Raw genomic sequence first — 21,187 nt, 5'->3', positions numbered from 1 at the left:
TTGTTGCGTTTAACATATTTTCGATGTTTTTGACATAGTGTTACATTTACGATCGTTTTAATTCGGGATGAAAGGATTATTGGAGGAGATTAAAAGTGAATTAAGGAATAGTTAAACTCGTAAAGTTAAACTAAGCGGGTGGCAAAAGTAACCACAAAATAACAATGATGTAGAGTTAGACCACAGAATACGTAATAGTATTATCATACAGAACGGCCACGCACCGCCCCGCCCCGACTCGAATTACCTCGCCCCGCGACAGAAATCTGATGGACTTCTGGCGTGCTCTCAGTACTATTTTTAAGCAACTTACTCACACTATGACGCATGATGCGTGTACGGACGTGCCGTTCACACATAGAAACGCGAGTGATTTTAGATGTATAGTCCGCCCTGTGGTTAGACCAAGCTAAGTTGGCAGCGATTTTGATAGAACATGGTCAAACACATTTGAGAAAAAGGTGTCTTCTGTTACAAGACAATTAAAGTGTCGGCTCTGGTACATGAAGGAAAATAAAAAGCTGTCAAGTTTGAAGAACGGTTATGGGTGCTAGACGACAATATACATACTTACATACAATATATAAATACATACTTATATACATAGAAGACACCCATAACTCGGGAACAAATATTTTTGTTCATCACACAAATGAATGCCCTTACCGGGACTTACGTATTCCCATATTTTCTCTCGCCACTTTTTTCGAAATACAGTCCACTCTTTCTTTATCAATATGACTTTACAATTCTTATGTTTTGTAATTGCATTCTCGACTTCCACACATAGATATAGTTGGTCAAGCAAATGTTGTCAGTAGAAAAAGGCGGTAAATTTAAAAAAATGTAGGCGCGAAGTGATATCGTCCCATAGAAAATTTTAATTTCGCGCCTTTTTCTACTGACAAGATTTGCTTGACCATCTATATCCCGTTTTTCTTGAGTCTCAAGTTCTGAAATAAATAAATAAAACCGGACAAGTGCGACTCGGACTCGCCCACCGAGGGTTCCTTACTTTTTAGTATTTATTGTTGTAGCGGCAACAGAAATACATCATCTGTGAAAATTTCAACTGTCTAGCTATCACGGTTTATGAGATACAGCCTGGTGACAGACAGACGGACAGACAGACAGACGGACAGCGGAGTCTTAGTAATAGGGTCCCATTCTTACCCTTTGTAGTACTAGTAGTAATAACTTTATTGTACACAACACAGGTTTACAAAAATAAATTAAAGTAACGGAAGTACAAAGGCGAACTTATCCCTATAAGGGATCTCTTCCAGCTAACCTTCGAGTAGATGAGTGGAAAACTATAGCCAGGTCAGATAGACAAACTTACAGGATGTACAAATTAATATTTATAAATCAAATAACACTATACATTAAAATACATAAAATACATATGTATTCTTACCCTTTTGGTACGGAACCCTAAAAATGTAGGCGCGAAGGGATATCGTGCCATAGAAAATTTTAATTTCGCGCCTTTTTCTACTGCCAAGATTTGCTTGACCAACTATATCCCGTTTTTCTTGTCTCAAGTACTGAAAAAATGTATCCCGCCTGTGCCTGCCGCATCAAAATTAGCTTCAGATTCCCTTAAACATAGAGTAACTTATACTAGAGCGGTACTGTCATAGTAAATTTTGTAACCCCAGTAAATTCACTGCCATCTGTCGACACACTTTAAAACTAAAAATAAATATTTATAAAAATACGATAAAATGTATTTCAATATGGATAAATGACTTTTTTTATTTGCATTAATTATTTTTATGATTTTTACCCATGTTCTTTCACTGATATGCGTTAAAATTGTTAAATAACAAACGAAACCGTCAACGCCATCTATACGACTGTAGGCCAAAACTAGTAGCGCCCTCTGAACGAGAATCAAATTTTCATGATTTTCGAGGCACGTTTTTTCCTTAGACTGTATCCATCTATTACGGAGTTATATCTATCTTTGCCTTAAATTTGCGATGTCTACAGGAAAGAACGAATGAGTTTGCTATAAAATGTGTATGTCCTATTGTCGATGTACGATTGTCATGGCTAGCCCCATTGCGCTTGAGCAATAAGAACAGAGCCATCGACCAATCGCAGCCCGCCGCCGGCCGGTCACGATTCGGCGGCTCCATATTTGAAAATAATATTTGTTCCTTTTTCAAACTGACAGTTGATATATAAGGGGAGGTACCGAATACACCTACAGCCCGAATGTATCTGTACATAAGTATATATTTACTGCAGTTGTATCTTCGGTGTGATATTTTGTTCAGGTCGGTGTGCCCCTTCGTAGGTAAAGTCGTATTCTGATTTTAATAACAGGTTATGAACTAGATCTGGATTAGTCATATAATTATCTGATCTGTCATATCATGATCTGACGGATCAGATCCATAACTTATCCAGATCGTTACGCTCTTATTTTGAAACGACATTTTGACATAATATGAAATTTGACATGAACATTCAAGAAACATATACCTACCTATCTATGTCTGAGTCCCTAACTCCCTACCGGGAAAAACGAAAATATAAATTTCTTTATCTCCCTCTTTATCGTGTGATCTGACAGAGACAGAAATTGTAATACTAAGAAATTAGACACAGGAGGAGTTTCACAGAGAAAACTTCTACTCGGTCTATTTTCTTTGTATATCGTTAATAACGTATAGCAATTTTCAGCAACGAAAACTATTACCTGGGGCCCGTTTTTCAAAAGCTTGTAGCTTGTAATACAAGTGGAAGTCCCTTTCTAACAAAAGCTGTCAAAAAGTGACATCCGCTTGTATTACAATTTACAACCTTTTGAGAAACGGGCCCTTGGGCATTTTCTAAAATAAATAAAACTCGATTCTCACAGATCCTGGTGTTTTTGGGTTCTTTCAACTCAGAATCACTAGCATATTCAATTCTGATGATAAAAACCTCCCCTTAAGGGGCCTACTGACTATCAGTCCGCCGGACGATGTCAGCCTGTCAGTTAGAACAAAAATTTGACAGTTCCGAACAACTAACAGGCCGATATCGTCCGGCGGACTGATAGTCAGTGGGCCCCTTTATTTATCAACTGTCATACCACAATGCATATCGCACCGCACCGTGCAAGTGGGTGTCGGTGTCCCTAGTTTTTCTCTCATACAAACGCTGCATAAACCATGTGTCAAAATGTTAAAGGCCTCATGAAGGTATACAATACATAGAGTCAGACCAGGGGCCCGTTTATCAAAAGCTTGTAATATAAGTGGAAGTCCCTTTTTGACAGCTTTTGTTAGAAAGGGACTTCCACTTGTATTATAAGCTACAAGCTTTTGATAAACGGGCCCCTGTGTCCTGTTTATCAAAAGCTTGTAGCTTGTAATACAAGTGGAAGTCCCTTTCTAACAGAAGCTGTCAAAAAGTGAGTTCCGCTTGTATTACAAGCTACAAGATGTTGATAAACAGGGCACAGAGGCCCGTTTCTCAAAAGCTTGTAACTTGTAATACAAGCGGATGTCACTTTTTGACAGCTTTTGTTAGAAAGGGACTCCCATTTGTATTACAAGCTACAAGCTTTTGATAAACAGGGCACAAGACAAGTCTGCAAAGATTTTTATAGCTCACGCAGTGCAAATGTTATTTACAACATAATTTCATAGAAGTTTGACGTTTTAAATAACATTTAAACTGCGTGTGCTATCAAAATCGTTGCAGACTTGTCTTGGTCCGACTATATCTACCTAATTAATTGCTTAAGGGTACAATTTTGTACTTTGTTATTATTAGGTATGCAATAATTAGGTACGGAGCTAGGGAGGTACCTATACCTACGTCCCTGATGCATACCTAACAAAATACCTACATATCTTTCCTTAAGGAAATTATACAGTAAGAATCGTGCATAATTATTGTAAAATAGGACAGTCTATAATAGGTTGAGAACGTCGTAGGGTTTTAATATTTAATTGACAAGCGGCCGCCATCTTGGATGGAAAATGGCGGCGGTAATACGGGCATTATTTTTTAAACTTAACAAGGTAACGACAGGGTTTTAATAGTTTTAATTTTGTTTCGTCTTTTAACGGAGCATTTCTGTTACGTTTTATGTTAATTTATTAATGTAGCAATTGGTACAGGTACGGGGAAAGGTATTAGGATTCGAGCTAGTCAGACCAAGCTAACTTAGAGATGATTTTAGAACTTCTATGAAATTCTGACGTTTAAAATAACACTTACACAGTCTGTGCCATCAAAATCGCTGCCGAGTTAGCTTGGTCTGACTCTAGCTACTGAATGTAGGTATTGCTCTTTCTTTTCGCACTACACTAGGACACTAGAAACTAGGAATATAGGTACCTACTTATACAGTGTGGAAAAAAAATTATGGGCCCAAGGAAAGTATCTTAAAACCTTAAGTTAGCTTCTTTTATTTTTAAAAGAAACAAAACTGCATTCAAAGATATATTTTTTTAATCCGCTTGTCTCGCCCGGGAATCGAACTTTTGGTTATATCCTCTAAGACTGAATACTGTGACCTAGGTATAATAGGTATTCTTGCAAATAAAGAAAATCTCAATCTATAAAGGTTACTTACAAAACCTTAATTTTCGAGTATTTCACACTCCGTAGCGATCGCTCTTCCACACTAGTGCGACAGCTCAGAGAATATAACCAAACGGAGACGCCTTGTCTGTAATTTTCTGTACAAAACAGTCTGCCGATTTATGCAGGGGAGGGGCACGTCAAATGTATACGTAACGTAAAAACAGCCATGTCAAATAAACGTCAGTCCGTACAATGTGTATGACCATTGGCCGCCTATTTTCGACAGAGGGGAACTCCGTTTTGTTATATCCTCTACTAGCGACCAGCCCCGAGCCCCGGCTTCGCTAATTTACACAAAACCTTTACAAGTTATACATATATAAACCTTCCTCTTGAATCACTCTATCTATTAAAAAAAACTGCATCAAAATCCGTTGCGTAGTTTTAAAAATCTAAGCATACATAGGGACAGACATACAGACAGCGGAAAGCGACTTTGTTTTATACTATGTAGTGATGAAGTGCGACAGTGACAGTTGCGTTTCGTTCGCTACGGAGCGTTAACGATTGCACGTTGGCTACGCACCTTGGTCATGTCTATGGAGTGCTCCAAGGTCCAAAGGCGGCTCAACTGCAATAGGTCAAGATCGTTAGAACGGGGGACCTTGGCGGCGTCACGTCTTTGTTCTGGAGATAGGATGCCTAGACCACAGTTTAAAGATCTAATCAGTATCGTAAATCAAAAAATGGTAAAACTTTACGGGTGTGTAAATCTTGAAAGGTATAGATTCAGTCCAAGCTAATTTGGCAGCGATTTTGATAGTGCAAGACAGACTGTGGAAGGGTTAAGTAAAGGCACAGATCATATAATACTACTAGTAAAGGTCATATTAGTAGTAAAGGCTTACCTTTACTTAGCCAATGCAAACTCAAGAATTGCAAACTCTACACGTAGACTCCCAAGGGTTTGACCTCCCGAGAAAACAATGGCTTAATAGGCTCAGAACGGGTCACGGCTGATCTGATGTAACTACTTTTTGCACAGGTGGAGGGACTCATCTCTGTGTGACTGCGGAAGGGAGGACCAGACCATGGAGCACATTATCCAGCGCTGTCCCCTGGTACTCATATAAAGGGCCACCAGAATATCTGCTGCATCTCACACCCGACGCAGCTGCTTGGCTCAGCACCCTGAACGTTGATGTTTAATGTTTAATATACTAAAGAATAATGTTAATATAACTAATTGCCTATTTTTCTATTTATCCCATACGATTAATTGCTATCAAAATCGCTGCCGACTTAGCTTGGTCTGACTCTATTTATTAAATGTGAAGTACGTATGGAAACAGCAGTAGGTACCGAAATAAAATAGGTTTAGTAAGTTTTCGAAAGGTTCCTAAAATTCTAAGAACAAATTAAATTATTTTCTATGAAAATATTTTAATTTGTGGTTTTTCAAGTAGACACACTGCTATTTAAACTATAAACTGAAATAAATATCATATACGAAGGAAAAAATGACCAAAGCCTCCAGTGTCCAGAGCTGGAACAAGCAGAAGAAGACTTGTGGCAGGGGGCGCCACAAGCCTTCGGGAATTGTCATATACTTGGAAATTTCGACCCATGCCACCGTGGCCGGATAGCCGAGCAGTTCAGGCACCTGTCCGGTAAACGGGGTACGCTGGTTCGTTTCCAGCTGCTGTTGGCTGGTTCAGTTCCTAAAATTCTTTTGGAGACCAGATCTAAGAAAGGTAAAAGAAGAAACCCTGCCGATGTCCCGACTTTGTTCCACTCCAGATAGGATGCTTAATGTACAGAAAGAGGTTTGACCCTTCTAGTGCCATGTATGCGTAAATAGAACAAGAAATTCCATACAAAATGTATGAGAAGTCAAATACCACTGGCATTATTTTTTTTGCGTCGGGTATGCTTAGGACTCCAGAGGGCCTAGCCAAGATGCCAATCGTTTGCGCCGTAGCAAAACCGCAATGTATCTCTATCACTCTGCCATATAAGTGCGACAGAGAGAGATGATGAGGCGTGTGCGCGGCTCCACGAACACCATCTTACAAACACTGGCCGAGAGGTGGGACTCCCCGATACTGCGGCGATGGATTGAACTCCATTCCACAGTGGGAAATAAAAATTTGAAGGATTTTTAATTGTAATGAATTTGTTATTAAAATTGTAATTTTATTTATTTATTTTAATGTATTTTATTAACAAATTATTTCCTGTGTACTAACATAGTTCTAAGTATTACCTATTGTTACTAACATATTTAGTTTTAATTTAGGATTAGTTATTTTATTTTATTTTAAATGTAAATGTAATTGGATATGGAATTTTTATTCTGAAATAAATTAATTGAATTGAATTGAATTAGCGTTTCGTTCGCTACGGCGCAAACAATTGGCATCTTGGTTAGACCCTCTGGGGTTATTTGTGGCATTTTCAACCAAACGGGTACTTATTGTCGGTTATCAATAATACGCTATTTCCATAAAGTTTCAAAATTAAATCTAATCGACAACCGACTATGACAACCGACGCTGACCTTAAGGATGATGCCGATATTGAGCGCGAGCGCAGAGCGTTGTCCGTCAGAGCGAATATGATAGCCCGCAGGTTTGCTCAGTGCTCTAAGGAAGTCAAAATCTGTTTGTTCAGAGCCTACTGTACTAGTTTCTACACAAGGAGCCTGTGGGCGGACTATACGTATAAACGGTACAACGCTCTGCGCGTTCAATATAACAACGCGTACAGGGTGCTGATGGGGCTGCCCAGATTCTGTAGCGCGTCAGGGATGTTCGCGGAGGCGCGGGTAGACTGCTTCTACACCACGATGCGCAAACGAGCCACATCCCTGGTGCGCAGAGTACGGGCCAGCTCCAACAGCATCCTGACCATGATTGCGGACAGGGTTGATAGCCTGTATATAAATAACTGCTGCATGATTCATGTGCGCAGGAATGGGTAGGTGGGCAGATTTTGTTTAAAGTGGTTTTTGAGAAAATCTGCTTACTTATTTATTTTAGAAACTAGAATTTTATATAGTTAGCTAGTCAGTAAATAATTATGTATACCTATATACTAACATTAGCCTTAAGATAAAACTGTCACTAACACAAATTGATCCAAGTTGGTCCTTAATAAATGAATTTATTTATTATTATTTATGTGGTACCTTTTAGTTGAAAACGTCACATTTAAACTACTCGTTCGCGGCCCGGAGGATATAACTAAACGGAGTAGCCATTAACAGGCGTTCCCCTCTGTCGAAAATAGTCGGCCAATGGTCATGCACAATGTATGGCCTGACGTTTATCTGACATGGCTATTTTGACGTTACGTATATCATTTGACATGCCCCTCCCCCGCAAAAATTAGCAGACTTTTTTATATCCTCCTAGTTCTTGGCATGTCTCGGGTTGTCTCGACGAGTATGTACACAGCCGGCATGATATTTGCTGCCTTCGGGGACATTTCACTTTGTCAGTGAAATAAAAAAGCTGACGTACGCAACAAATTATGTATTTGCGATCTAAAAATCCATAATAAATACAAAATTAATACAAACTTATCCAATTCTCTGTCCACTGAGTTACCCAGAGTCCAAGAAGGTTAAATTAACTGCTAAAAGCATAGAGTAAAGGAAGCTTTTACGTGACCTTGGGGTGGCTTGGGTAAGGAGGGACAGGGAACGCCGTGGTCAAGTTCCGAGCAGATTGGCAATATAGTTTCACCATTTCAGGGCTGTTATTTAAGCCAATGTACAACAAAACCCATAAACCTACAATTTTGCATTAATTAATGTACCTATATTAACACAATTGAGTTCACTTAAACTAGGTATACACACCAAAGAACACTGCACAGTGCAAATTGACATAGTAGTTTTTACTGCAACAGCAAATATTTTATGTCAATGTGCGCACATATTATTATACTTAGGTACACTTATCTACGTTGGAAAAAGTGAATCACAGATTTTCTTATAAGATTACTAGGTTTTTTCTTATTTTGCATGACTCACTTTTTATATCCATCTCCGCGCTCGATTCAGAGGGTCTATCGAGAAAAACGAAATTTCGCTATCTGGCTCTCTACGGCTCATGCATATTCGAGCAATAGGGAGGCGGATAAAAAATGTACGATTTTTGTTCCACCGCTACGTTTTTTCGTTCATCTATTTGCCTCTATCGCTCCAATATGCAAAAGCAATAGCCAAATTTCCTATGAATTCCTCCCCAGCAAAGGATGGGTATAAAAAGTCCAGGTATTTAAGGACCTAGGGGCTCCCGCAAGTGTCTAGGTGCGTCTGTTTACGGCGTTCAGCCTGTGTCATTTTGTCCAGAACATTCTGCATTTCGGGCCAGGGTTCGTAGCGCTGATAAAACACAAGGAACTTGTGAATCGTAGGGTTGCGTAAATCCATATTTCTCGAGATACTGTTCCAACAGTGCTTAGAGAACTGGGTGTCTACCTAAGGAAAAGCAAAATAGTATGTTTTAAAAAGTGTACACGCTTGATACTTACGAACGGGATACCTGTTTCCATTTAAGCTAAATTCCTAGTCAACCGGGCTTATCCCTTACCTACAATACGATAAAAGGATTTGGGTTAGCTACCAACTCATACCCTGTGCATTATTTAAAATATGTTTAGTTTAAGTTAGTTTTAAGTTTAACATTAATTTAATTGTTTTAATTTTAATTCAAATAATATGTAATTCTATGGATGTAATGAATCCGAAATAAAAGCTTTTTAATTTTAATTTAATTTAAATTATGCACTGTTCCACCAGTGCTTCGAGAACTGGGTGTCTACCTAAGGAAAAGCAAAATGGTATGTTTTAAAAAGTGTACGCGCGCTTGATACTTACGAACGGGATACCTATTTCCATTTAAGCTAAAGTCCTAGTCAACCGGGCTTATCCTACAATTGCAACAAAAGGATTTGGGTTAGCTATTATTACTGTCAAAGGCTACCTTCTACCGATACTTATGCGTAAAACTAAATCATACCCTGTGCATTATGCCTCCATATAATCCGACATAGCCCAGGACGAAAATCATATCAAAAGCCACGCATATGAATAGTGGAATGGTCTCCCAATAGTGCAGCATTGCGTAGCCGATCTGAAGCCTCTTCGGTATTTTATTATTTTCGTACTGGTTTTCAGGAACCAGGCCGATCTGGCGTGCTGGCACCCGAAACAGGGGCTCTGGCTTCCTTTTCAAGAAACTTGGTGTTACCCCTTGCAGCGCTACTTTTGCAGCGCTGAACAGTCTTGATAGACACATAAAATATACAAAAAAATTAAGAAAATATTGTAATATTGCTATAAAGTGACAAAAAAATTTGGGATGGATATGATTTTTAGTCTGACGGATAGGTGTGTTGTGGTATTGATTCTTGTCAATTTTGATTTGAAGTTTGGAATGAAACAAAAAAATATTTCCTAGGGCTATGGAAGAGAGGTTTTTCAGTGAAGAATGAATAACTAAAAAGGTTAAGGTAGTGAAAGGTTAGCTGGAAGAGATCCCTTTATTGATTAGTTACTCAAATAAGTGGCACAGCATTACAGTAAAAACTAAGGCACTGTGAAACTACAAAATAAGAATACAATTGAGGGAAACAAACAAAAAGCTAATTTACTGTAAATTTTTGTTTATTTTGTTTATTTATTTAACCAACTTACATTTACAGCAGGATTTAAAGGTAGGTGTCAATTTAAGTATACATTAATTTTAGTACACATTTCGACGTAGGTAATATACAAAACAAGTTATCTAATACTGTATTGTGGTAGGAGTGTTAATTGACTCCAAATAGCGAGTGGCTGTGGCCAGAAATCTCGACTCCGACTGCGAGAACAAGTCCAGGGTTGGGTCAAAGAGCAGTATATTGTTGATGTGGTTCAGGGCCACGTACAGAGGAGAGTTGCTTAGATTTATTTTGGCGTAAGGGACCAGGAACAGCGGCCGTCGGCGTGGACGGAGGGAACCTCTTATGAGTAGTGGTACTTTAATGTATTATTAATGTACTGTGACAGATGCTTGTTAAGATGGTAAGTGATTTACTGTGGATACTCGATTGCACGTTTTGGGGTAAAGTAAAACGTAGAATTTCAAGTAGATGGAGAATGTTAAGTTAGTTTCAAGGCATTTGATTTTTGTATCAATATGTGGTATTTTATATAAAAAGGGACCTTATTGTCGATGGCGCTTACGCCATTATTAACGATGCTCCGATATAAATACAATGCCGCGCGACGCTGTCCGGCGTAAGCGCCATCGACAATAAGGTCCCTTTTCATAGAAAATGCCCCAATGATGATTTTGAATGTTAAATATTTAATAACATAAATTTTGAATCGATTTCCTTTGATATTTTAGTTAGTATTTTCCTTGTGTTGGTGTGGTAAAAAATTGTGTGTTTCACTCAGTGTCAAAATTTATTTAACCCTCGTGCCTTGAAACCGTCGCAACGCTAAAATTCCAATTTTGGAATCCCTCGCTTGCTCGGGTATCGATATTAGCACGAGAGGCTAAACAACAACTTTGCCCCCTTGTAAAACAAATGTGACGTTTTCCACATTGTCGCTAGTCAATAAGGTTGATTTCAAATTGAAGCTATATGGAAATAGCGCCTTATTGACAACCGACAATAAGTACCCTTTTGGTTGAGAATGGCACAAATAACTGTTACATTATTTGTCTTATCTATTGAACTCCACTTTAAATAGGCTAGTAATGAAAGGGTATATAAAATAATAAATCCACATACATTAATATTGTTATATTCATTAATTCATATACATTGTCTGGTTCAATCACGCCAAGTAGCTATATGTGTCCTTCTCTCCCTCGGTGCGCTCCAGATATTCCTTCTCTATCAGGATGTCGATGCATTTCTGAAAATAAAAAAATAGATAAAATATTGCGTTAATTTTACTTTCCGTAAATTTTTGGCGTTCGAATAGACAAGGAAAAATGGATTCTAAATTTCAAACCTCAAGATAGTTTTTTGGCTGGCAAATTTAGGACCCTGAACCCTTACAAAACTTAGTTATGAGTTTGCTTAACAGGGTTTAAGGGATGTATTGGTGTTATTAACTAACTAGCTTTAGCCCGCGACTTGGTCTGCGTGGTTAGTAATTTGGGTAGCTTATTTTTTATCCTGCTTTTTATCGATTCCCCATACAAACTTCCACCCCCTTAAAGGATGACTTCTGAGATAAAATCTACCCTATGTCCTTTACCCGGGACTCAAACTATCTCTATACCAAATTTTAACGAATTCGGGTTAGCGGTTTGAGTGTGAAGAGGTAACAGACAGACACACTTTCGCATTTATAATATTAGTATGGACAGGGTGGACGAAGCGTAGTATCATTTGACGGTGTCCTTACTTTCACTACACAGTAGACGAAGCGTAGTGTTATATGACGGTGTCCTATCTTTCACTACAGAGTGGACGAAGCGTATTGTCATATTTAAAGACCACAAGGATGACAAAACAAACATTTAAAAAGAAATTAAGTTACTTTTTATTAAATAAAATAAAGGGTCAAATACATTACAATACATAACCCTTATAATACATTACATTTGTAAACTGTACGCTCAGATTGGAAAGTTAACCCCTTACTTCATGTCAAAAATAAAATAAGTATTTGGTTAAAAGTAAACTTTAATAGCTAAAAACATAACAACCATATAAGGCTGCGCGTGCAGTAAAGGGTTAAGTAGGTAAGTTTAGGTTTAAGATAAAGTTAAGTTGCATATCAACAGCTAACACAAACGCAAAGGAGCCTCGTCTGCCAACAAACCACTGTGTGGTTTGGCAGAAGAAAATAGGTATTTAGTTGTAAGTAAGATCTTTGAATAAACGTTTATTTATTTATTTATTTATTTATTTTATATGACGGTGTCCTTCCTTTCACTACAGAGTAAACGAAGCGTAGTGTCATATGACGGTGTCCTTCCTTTCACTACAGAGTAAACGAAGCGTAGTGTCATATGACGGTGTCCTATCTTTCATTACAGAGTGGACGAAGCGTAGTGTCATATGACGGTGTCCTTACTTTCACTACACAGTAGACGAAGCGTAGTGTTATATGACGGTGTCCTATCTTTCACTACAGAGTGGACGAAGCGTAGTGTCATATGACGGTGTCCTTCCTTTCACTACACAGTAGACGAAGCATAGTGTTATATGACGGTGTCCTATCTTTCACTACAGAGTGGACGAAGTTCACTACAGAGTAAACGAAGCGTAGTGTTATATGACGGTGTCCTTCCTTTCACTACAGAGTAAACGAAGCGTAGTGTCATATGACGGTGTCCTATCTTTCACTACAGAGTGGACGAAGCGTAGTGTCATATGACGGTGTCCTATCTTTCACTACAGAGTGGACGAAGCGTAGTGTCATATGACGGTGTCCTTCCTTTCACTACAGAGTGGACGAAGCGTAGTGTCATATGACGGTGTCCTAGCTACCTTTCACTACAGGGTGGACGAAGCGTAGTGTGACACTTTCACTACAGGCTGGGATATCTTACGTTTATTACCTTAATGACGGGAACGCGCGGCTTGAACCGCGACGAGAGCTGGTTGAGCACCTCCACTACCAGATGTTGGTGTTTCAGCGTCTTTCTGGTCTTCATTATCCGTACGATCGCCGCCTGAGAACAAAATTCAATAAATTAATATCTATAAAATGAAATAGATATCCTATAGATCTATAGTATAGGATCTATACGAAAGAAAAATTGACAAATGCCTAGAATTGAACCGGCGTCTTCTTCCGAGATTCCGTAAAATAATTCGCCAATGGAGCAAGATTTTTTTCTAAGACATATATATAATAAATGATTTTATTTATTTATTTATTTATATATATATATATATTTTCGCAGGCTTAATTTACACTTTTCGTGGGCAAAATTCGCACTTTACACGGGTTTAATTGATACATTTCGTAGGCTGAATAAGCACCACTTGCACCTCTACTCATTTTTAGGGTTCCGTACCCAAAGGGTAAAAACGGGACCCTACTACTAAGACACCGCTGTCCGTCTGTCACCAGGCTGTATCTCATGAACCGTGATAGCTAGACAGTTGAAATTTTCACAGATGATGTATTTCCGTTGCCGCTATAACAACAAATACTAAAAACAGAATAATATAAATATTTAAATGGGGCTCCCATACAACAAACGTGATTTTTTTGCTGTTTTTTTCCGTAATGGTACGGAACCCTTCGTGCGCGAGTCCGACTCGCACTTGGCCGGTTTTTATTGATGTATAGCGTGTCCGCCCTGTGTCTACGGTGACATACCTGTATAAGCATCTTCCGGTCCTCCTCGATGTGTTTGTGTGTGGCCTCCTGTTCCACCTTCAGTTCCGTCTTCAGCGGGATGTTGATATTCACCCTTAGTTTCTTGCTGCAATATTAAAGTAATACTATGTAGTTGGGCGTTTTCTTAAATAAATATTGAAAATCTGATTGAAATTAAACTATCGTGAGACATATTTCAAAATATTTAGATCAGTACGGTTTCACTCGCTATTGTTTTTAATCGCTTTTGGCGACATGTTTGAGAAAGGATTCCCGACGAATCCGAAACATGTCGGTTGTCGCCAAAAGCGATAAAAACAATAGTGAGTGAAACTGTACTGATCTAAATATTTTGAAAACCTCATTCTTTCAAATCTGGACATTCTTGAGCTCATTCTACTCAGAATCGACAGCATTCATCTCCATCCTGCCATTAAAAAAAGACGTTCAAAAAGGTCCATTCCATTACGTCACGTTTTAGTGTAAAAATATTTCATTTGTATATGCGTGACGTGATGTACAATTTTCATACAAATTTTTGGGACATTTTTTTTATCATCAGGATTAAATTAGCTAGTGATTCTGAGTTGAAAGAACCCAAAAACACCAGGATCTGGGAGAATCAAGTTTTCAATATTTACCTAGTCGGCTCATAAGTTCTGTCACTGACCTTTAAAATTTAAATTTGGAACTCCTAAAACAAAAACCGTTCTGCATTTGAATTTCGAATCTTTATTAAATATTTGAGTAGTATAATTTTGCAATTTTCTGTTTTCTTCAACATGGAGTGGACGCTTAAAGATAGCCGTACCGCAATAATTGCACTATATCGTTGTGGTCACTAGCCGACTAAAATTTTTAAGCTACTTGAAAATTTAAAATTCTCTCTAAGATTTGTGTATCGTACCATAGAAAGATACAGTGAGGTCTCTAGTTTAAATGACAAGAAAAGAAGCGGTCGTCCGCGTACAGCTAGGACTCCAGCGGTTGTACAAGCAATTAGGGCACGCATTGCCAGAAATCCCGCTAGGAAACAAAAAGTTATGGCCCTCCAGATGGGTTTGAGCAAAAACACGGTGAAAAGAGTGCTTAATCAAGACCTGAGACTTCGTGCTTATAAACGAAAAACTGGCCATCTTCTCAATGGTCGGCTTAAAGCTTTAAGGCTTAAAAGATCTAAAGCTTTATTGAAGAAGTACGCTAAAAATAAGCACCGTTGTATACTGTTTTCGGACGAGAAAATTTTTGACATAGAAGAAAACTGTAATAAACAAAATGATAGAGTGTACGCTCGCAATAGTAAAGAAGCGTCTAATAGCATTCCCCGTATTCAAAGAGGTCATCACCCTTCATCTGTGATGGTTTGGCTGGGAGTTTCTTATGCGGGCGTCACTAGTATGCATTTTTGTGAGAGAGGAGTAAAAACTAGTGCCAAAGTGTACCAAGACACGGTGTTGACTAATATTGTGAAACCACTATCCCATACGATGTTTCTAAACCAGCATTGGGTTTTCCAGCAGGACTCTGCTCCAGCCCATAAGGCAAAGTCTACACAAGCCTGGCTCGCCTCCAATAAAATCGACTTTATACGGCATGAAGATTGGCCCTCCTCTAGCCCAGATCTTAATCCTTTAGACTATAAAATATGGCAGTATTTAGAGGAAAAGGTGTGCTCAAAACCTCATGCAAATCTAGACTCGCTGAAAAAATCTCTTGCTACGGCAGTGGCCAATATCGACATGAAAGTGGTGCGTGAATCCATTGACGACTGGCCACGAAGACTTCAAGCCTGTGTAGATAATTATGGCGGTCATTTTGAATAAATGTTATACATTTAGATTCTCTAGTTTATAAGCTTTCAAACGCTGTACAAATTATACGGAATAAACTTAAACTTTTGATTTTATTTGATACTATGTATATGACAGAACTTATGAGCCGACTAGGTATTTTAGAAAAAGCCGTTACAATTTTTTTTCTTCAAAAAATTCATTTTTGGTGCAATCTTTTATCGCTAACTGTACTTTTCATTCCACAGGCAACTAATACTCATCGAGAAAATTCTAAAAACCCCAAACACAATCAGGTTTCGCTGTTTTATCACAAAGTTCCTATGACCACCTCCTGTCTCCATCATCAGATCAGGTAGATGGTACCATAATATCGCATTGTCATCCAATTTACATGTGTATGAAAATTTTTAGCTTCATCCAAAACCGGTCAAATTTAACTTGCATGATTTGACTGCAGACAGACAGACAATGGGACAGGTAAACTAAATAAAAGCTTGTAAGTCAAAAAGTTGATCCAGAAAATTTTGTAGTAAGTAAATTTACTGACATCTTTCGACACAGGATTAAAACTAAAAATGAATAAAAATATCAAAAAAACTGATATACATGTATGGATAAATGTTTTTTTAAGGCCATATGACATTGACCCAGGTTATTTCACTGATATTTGTTAAAATTGTTATATATCAAACGGTGTCGCCATCTACCCGAGTATAGGCCAGACTTACTTCTTATATCCTACGTAGAGTTCCACTATGGATGACTCTGTCAGCTCGGTCTCGTCTTCCTGGCACACCAGCAGCTTGGCCTTCAGCAGGATTTGCAGCACCTGAACAGAGCACGGAAGAAATAAGAAAATTTCAGTTGAGTATGACCATAGAGTAACTTATACTAGAACGGTACTGTCATAGTAAATTTTGTAACCCCAGTAAATTCACTGCCATCTGTCACACTTTAAAACTAAAATTGAAGATTTGTAAAAATACGATAAAATGTATTTAAATATAGATAAATGATTTTTTTTATTTGCATTAAATATTTTGATGATTTTGACCCATGTTCTTTCACTGATATGCGTTAAAATTGTTAAATAACAAACGAAACCGTCAACGCCATCTATACGACTGTAGGCCAAAACTAGTAGCGCCCTCTGAACGAGAATCAAATTTTCTTGATTTTCGAGGCACGTTTTTTCCTTAGACTGTATCCATCTATTACGGAGTTATATCTATCTTTGGTATGACTTAAAGGACGAGGATGCGAGGTCGTTAAGTAACACGAGGCTGGCAATCCTTGTTTTGGGCATTAATTGTTTAAGGCCTTGGTATTTTTTTCCTTCGTTTATGAAATTTATTTAGAATTATTTTGCATACATATTAAGAAATTTAGCTGAATGTTACCTGAACGAGAAAATCTCCCTTAATGCCTGTATGTTGTTCTAGCTGGCGCACGCTCCACGCTGTATTCTCGTTGTATTGTAACAACACCGCCATTTGAAACGTGCTGGCTTGAAGCGTGTATCTGAAATACATGGAAATATTTACTTTACCCCTTAATAAAATGTGCCATTTTCAATCAAAAGGGTACTTATTGCCGCTTGTTAGTAAGGCGCTATTTCCGTATAGCTTCAATCAGAAATGAACCTTATCAACAAGCAACATGTGGTACCTTTTGGTTGAAAAAGTCACAAATCGTCAAAACAATTGTCGGTCGAGTATAACTTAAAGGGCGAGGAAGTCAGGTCGTTTAGCAACACGAGGCTGACAATACCAATTCTGGCCGAGATAAATGCTTTTTTTTTAACAATTCGCGTTGTGACGTGTTGAGACTGACCTGTTCTTGAAGCAGTTGGTGACGAGCTCGCCCTTGCTCATGTTGTACAGCCAGTTGAGCTTGCGGCCCGAGTGTTGAGACGAGTAGAACGTCGTGAAGCGGCTCACTGAACGCTCGAGCTGACGAACAAACGAACATTAATCATAGATAGACAAAAACAAAAGTGTTTGTCAAAAATTTCATTTTTGGTACAAGCTTTTATCGCTGACTGTACTTTTCTTACCAAACTCAAACTCAATGAGATTGCGTCTCCTACGGCCACCTCCTGTGTCCATCGTCAAATCAGCGCGATAGCACAATAATTTACACCCAACTTACATTATGTACGTGAAGTTTACGAACGTACGAACATACATACAAACATTGCAAGTTAAATAAAAGCTTGTAATAAAGGGGCGAGGCCGAGGATGCAAGGCCGTTTAGTAACACGAGGCTAGCAATATCTATTCTGGTCTAAGTACGGTAAAGGGGCGAAGAAACCGTTTGACATATCTATAATAATTCAATGTTTTTAAAAATAATAATAACTGCATCAATAAATTGCTCTGATATTTAGATTAAGGTAATATTTAAAACTTGACAATTTAAAAGTGCTTGTTGCTAGGCCTATTTGAATAAAGAATATTTTGAGTTTGAGTTTAGTGACACAGTCTGGCAATTCCTGTGTAAGTAACACGAGGCTAGCAATATCTATTCTGGTCTAAGTACGGTAAAGGGGCGAAGAAACCGTTTGACATATCTATAATAATTCAATGTTTTTAAAAATAATAATAACTGCATCAATAAATTGCTCTGATATTTAGATTAAGGTAATATTTAAAACTTGACAATTTAAAAGTGCTTGTTGCTAGGCCTATTTGAATAAAGAATATTTTGAGTTTGAGTTTAGTGACACAGTCTGGCAATTCCTGTGTACCCGCCAGAAATGTGCGATTGTCACAAGAACAATGGAATTTAAAGGGCGATAAAGAGAGGTCGTTTAGCAAGGCGAGGCTGACAATCCCCAATAAATGTTTTATTATATAATCAGTTGGAAGAAAGAATATTGCTGAAAGGGCCAAGAGCCTCACGAGAGCACCTGGATGCTGAAGTCGATGTGCAGGGACGCCTCGAAGTTAGACACGTGTACCTGTCCGTTTCTAACTACAATATACATCAATATAATGAAATATTCTATCTAAACGCATCCCTCATATAAAAATAAAGAATTTTTTTAGTCGTGTATGACTTGAGGGACGCGGAGGCGAGGCCGTTTAGTAACACGAGGCAGGCAATCCCCTATAAATGTGTTTTTCTTTAAAAACAAGGATTTCCACTTACTTCTGTGGGCAGTTGGAAGGAAGATGATTGCTGGAAGGGCCAGGAACCCGAAGAGAGCACCTGGATGCTGAAGTCGATGTGCAGGGACGGCTCCGAGCTGTTCGACATGTGCTTTCGGAAGTTCTCGTTCAAGTCTTTTGATACGCCGATGTCCTGATGAAAGAAAGAGAGAACAATAGGTATTATCAAAGAGAATTAAGTAGACATATAGTGCTCACTCCATACACCAGTTTTGTTACCAATACGACTATTATTTTCGTAGTCGACATCTAGCGTCTAGTAGCGGAATTATCAGTACTGCTCAAAGTCTAATGCTCAACGATTTTTAGCTAATATTATGACCGGAACTCTATTTTCAACTCCTTCTGCTTATAATATTAGTTGTAAATGGTTGAGCAATACACTTTTCGTCAGTCGCGACACATGTGACATCTAGTGTCTACACTACAGAGACACCAGAGAGTGTTTACCACAGTATAAATAATAGTACTACCTAAACTTCCTTCAAAACCGAAGTTAGACAGCGATTGAGGGACGAATCATGCTGTCCCTTTCTAATGTATGGCACTATCCCTTTCGGATATTTAGGGCAAAATTCAAGTCATTATCTTATCTGTGGTCGTGCACGCAAAGGGACGTCAAGTTGTGCCAACCCTAATAATTGCTCGGAACAATGCTGAGCCGAACGGAGCCGAGTTTTCCCGAAGATAGGAGTTTCGCACCCCTGTTCTTACCAGCCTTTGTTTGATTGTTCATAAATATCTACACACCTGGAACATCCTCTGCAGCTTACTCGTGTATTCGAACCCGCATGCCTGCTTCAGTTTTGAGATCATTGATGCCTGAAAATAAATGAAGAAATGAAAACTCTAATAATGAATAGTTTATGGAATAATTAAAAAAAAGGCCAAGCGCGGACTCGCGCACGAAGGGTTCCGTACCATTACGCAAAAATAAATATTGAAAATTTGAGTTTCACAGATCCTGATGTGTTTGGGTTCTTTCAACTCGGAATCAGTAGCATATTCAATCCTGATAGTAAAAAAAATGTCCCAAAAATTTGTACGAAAATTGTACATTCCACTACGTCACGCACGTACAAGTAAAAAAAAATTCACAGTAAAACGTGACGTAATGGAATGGACATTTTGGAACGTTTTTTTAATGGCAGAATCGAATGAGCCCAAGAATGTCCAGATTTTAAGGGGCCCACTGACTATCAGTCCGCCGGACGATATAGGCCTGTCAGTTAGAACAAAAATTTGACAGTTCCGAACAACTGACAGGCCGATATCGTCCGGCGGACTGATAGTCAGTGGGCCCCTTTAAGGGATCAGGTTTTCAATATTTATATTACAATGCATGTGCTCGAAAAGTGCGTTTCCTACGGAGCCATATCATGCGGAAAGTACTACTTTTCCGCACTAATGCTTTTTGTTTTTATTTTATTTGTTACAGTACATATGGTGCTACTTTTTCGCACTAGTGCGGAAAAGAGCACTTTTCGTGCATATGTCGAAAGTTTAAAGGGCCATATGTACTGTAAAACGTTGTACGATACACGTGCGAATAGGTAATTTGCAACTCGTGTCGATTTAAAACACTCCTTTTAATAATTAAACTTATTTGCCATGATATGTTTTTTTATTTACTCGCACAATGCATAGTAAAACATTGTATGATACACGTGCGTAAAGATGATTTCCGCACTTGTTGCATAAATAGCTATTAGAAAACGCCCATCGCCCAATTACCCTATTGGGCCTTACTAGGATAAAATGACTCATTAGGCACTTACTTCGGCGTCATCGCTGGCCGACATGTGCTGGACGAGCCGCTTGGCGAGCATCTTACTGTAGAATTTCTGGAACACATCCTTGTCTTCTATGTATTTAAACACAACCATCTGTGAACAAAAAGGTTTCATTGTATTAAAAAGTGAACTTTTTAATACATTTTGTGAGCCATATTTGCCTAGTTCTTCGCGGGTGGCGGCTCGGTAAAAGCTGTGAATATTTTTGTGAACGTCAGCTGCCGCTCCGTCGGTTTCGTTAATCTACACCGGCAATGGCATTGCGTAGAAGCTTCGTGAAGGTCAGCTGTCGCTCCATTGGTTAATTAATGAACAATGTTTAATCGGGTTAATTTTTTTTTCAACCTCTAACCGCCTTAGCAAAAAGACAAATGTAACTTTGCTTTGTCTAAATAGTGATCCAAAATAGAATGGAATTGGAGACCTTTTTATAGGCCTCTGGGCGGATAGAGGATAGAGTTTAAGATTTTGCTCTGACATTTCTATATATATATATTTTTATACTACGTCGGTGGCAAACAAGCATACGGCCCGCCTGATGTT

At 38.5% G+C, this 21,187-nt stretch overlaps 2 protein-coding genes across 3 annotated transcripts in view; both read right to left on the bottom strand.

The window, feature by feature from the left end:
- Positions 1-8,798: 8,798 nt before the first annotated feature.
- On the bottom strand, positions 8,799-9,842 carry LOC134752577 (uncharacterized). Its single transcript, XM_063688245.1, has 2 exons — positions 9,564-9,842; positions 8,799-9,022 (listed from the first exon to the last, which is right to left on the bottom strand). Exons 1-2 carry the CDS (start codon positions 9,840-9,842, stop codon positions 8,828-8,830), a joined length of 474 nt encoding a protein of 157 aa, XP_063544315.1. The 3' UTR covers positions 8,799-8,827.
- A 1,483-nt stretch (positions 9,843-11,325) lies between these two features.
- LOC134752797 (cullin-1) overlaps positions 11,326-21,187 on the bottom strand; it is a 29,931-nt gene continuing 20,069 nt past the window's right edge. For both annotated transcript variants that reach the window (XM_063688514.1, XM_063688515.1), the window contains exons 13-21: positions 20,630-20,737; positions 19,602-19,673; positions 18,832-18,984; positions 17,512-17,630; positions 17,079-17,199; positions 16,407-16,507; positions 13,886-13,991; positions 13,116-13,229; positions 11,326-11,455 (exon numbers count right to left, since the gene is read on the bottom strand). In XM_063688514.1, the coding sequence (XP_063544584.1) occupies positions 11,375-11,455; positions 13,116-13,229; positions 13,886-13,991; positions 16,407-16,507; positions 17,079-17,199; positions 17,512-17,630; positions 18,832-18,984; positions 19,602-19,673; positions 20,630-20,737 (975 nt within the window). In that variant the 3' untranslated portion in view covers positions 11,326-11,374. The remainder of the gene's footprint in view (positions 11,456-13,115; positions 13,230-13,885; positions 13,992-16,406; positions 16,508-17,078; positions 17,200-17,511; positions 17,631-18,831; positions 18,985-19,601; positions 19,674-20,629; positions 20,738-21,187) is intronic.

The sequence above is a fragment of the Cydia strobilella genome, chromosome 25 (assembly GCF_947568885.1).
Source record: "Cydia strobilella chromosome 25, ilCydStro3.1, whole genome shotgun sequence".
NCBI lineage: Eukaryota > Metazoa > Arthropoda > Insecta > Lepidoptera > Tortricidae > Cydia > Cydia strobilella.
The sequence above is the reverse complement of the archived record's forward strand: the minus strand, read 5'-3'. Positions and strand labels throughout refer to the sequence as shown.

Excerpts from the sequence above, each read along its gene's own strand:
- LOC134752577 (XM_063688245.1), bottom strand. The coding sequence starts at position 9,842 with ATGTGTCTATCAAGACTGTTCAGCGCTGCAAAAGTAGCGCTGCAAGGG. Across the intron at positions 9,023-9,563 it reads ATGGAGGCATAATGCACAGG|GTAGACACCCAGTTCTCTAA; the intron begins GTATGATTTAGT and ends GCTTTTCCTTAG.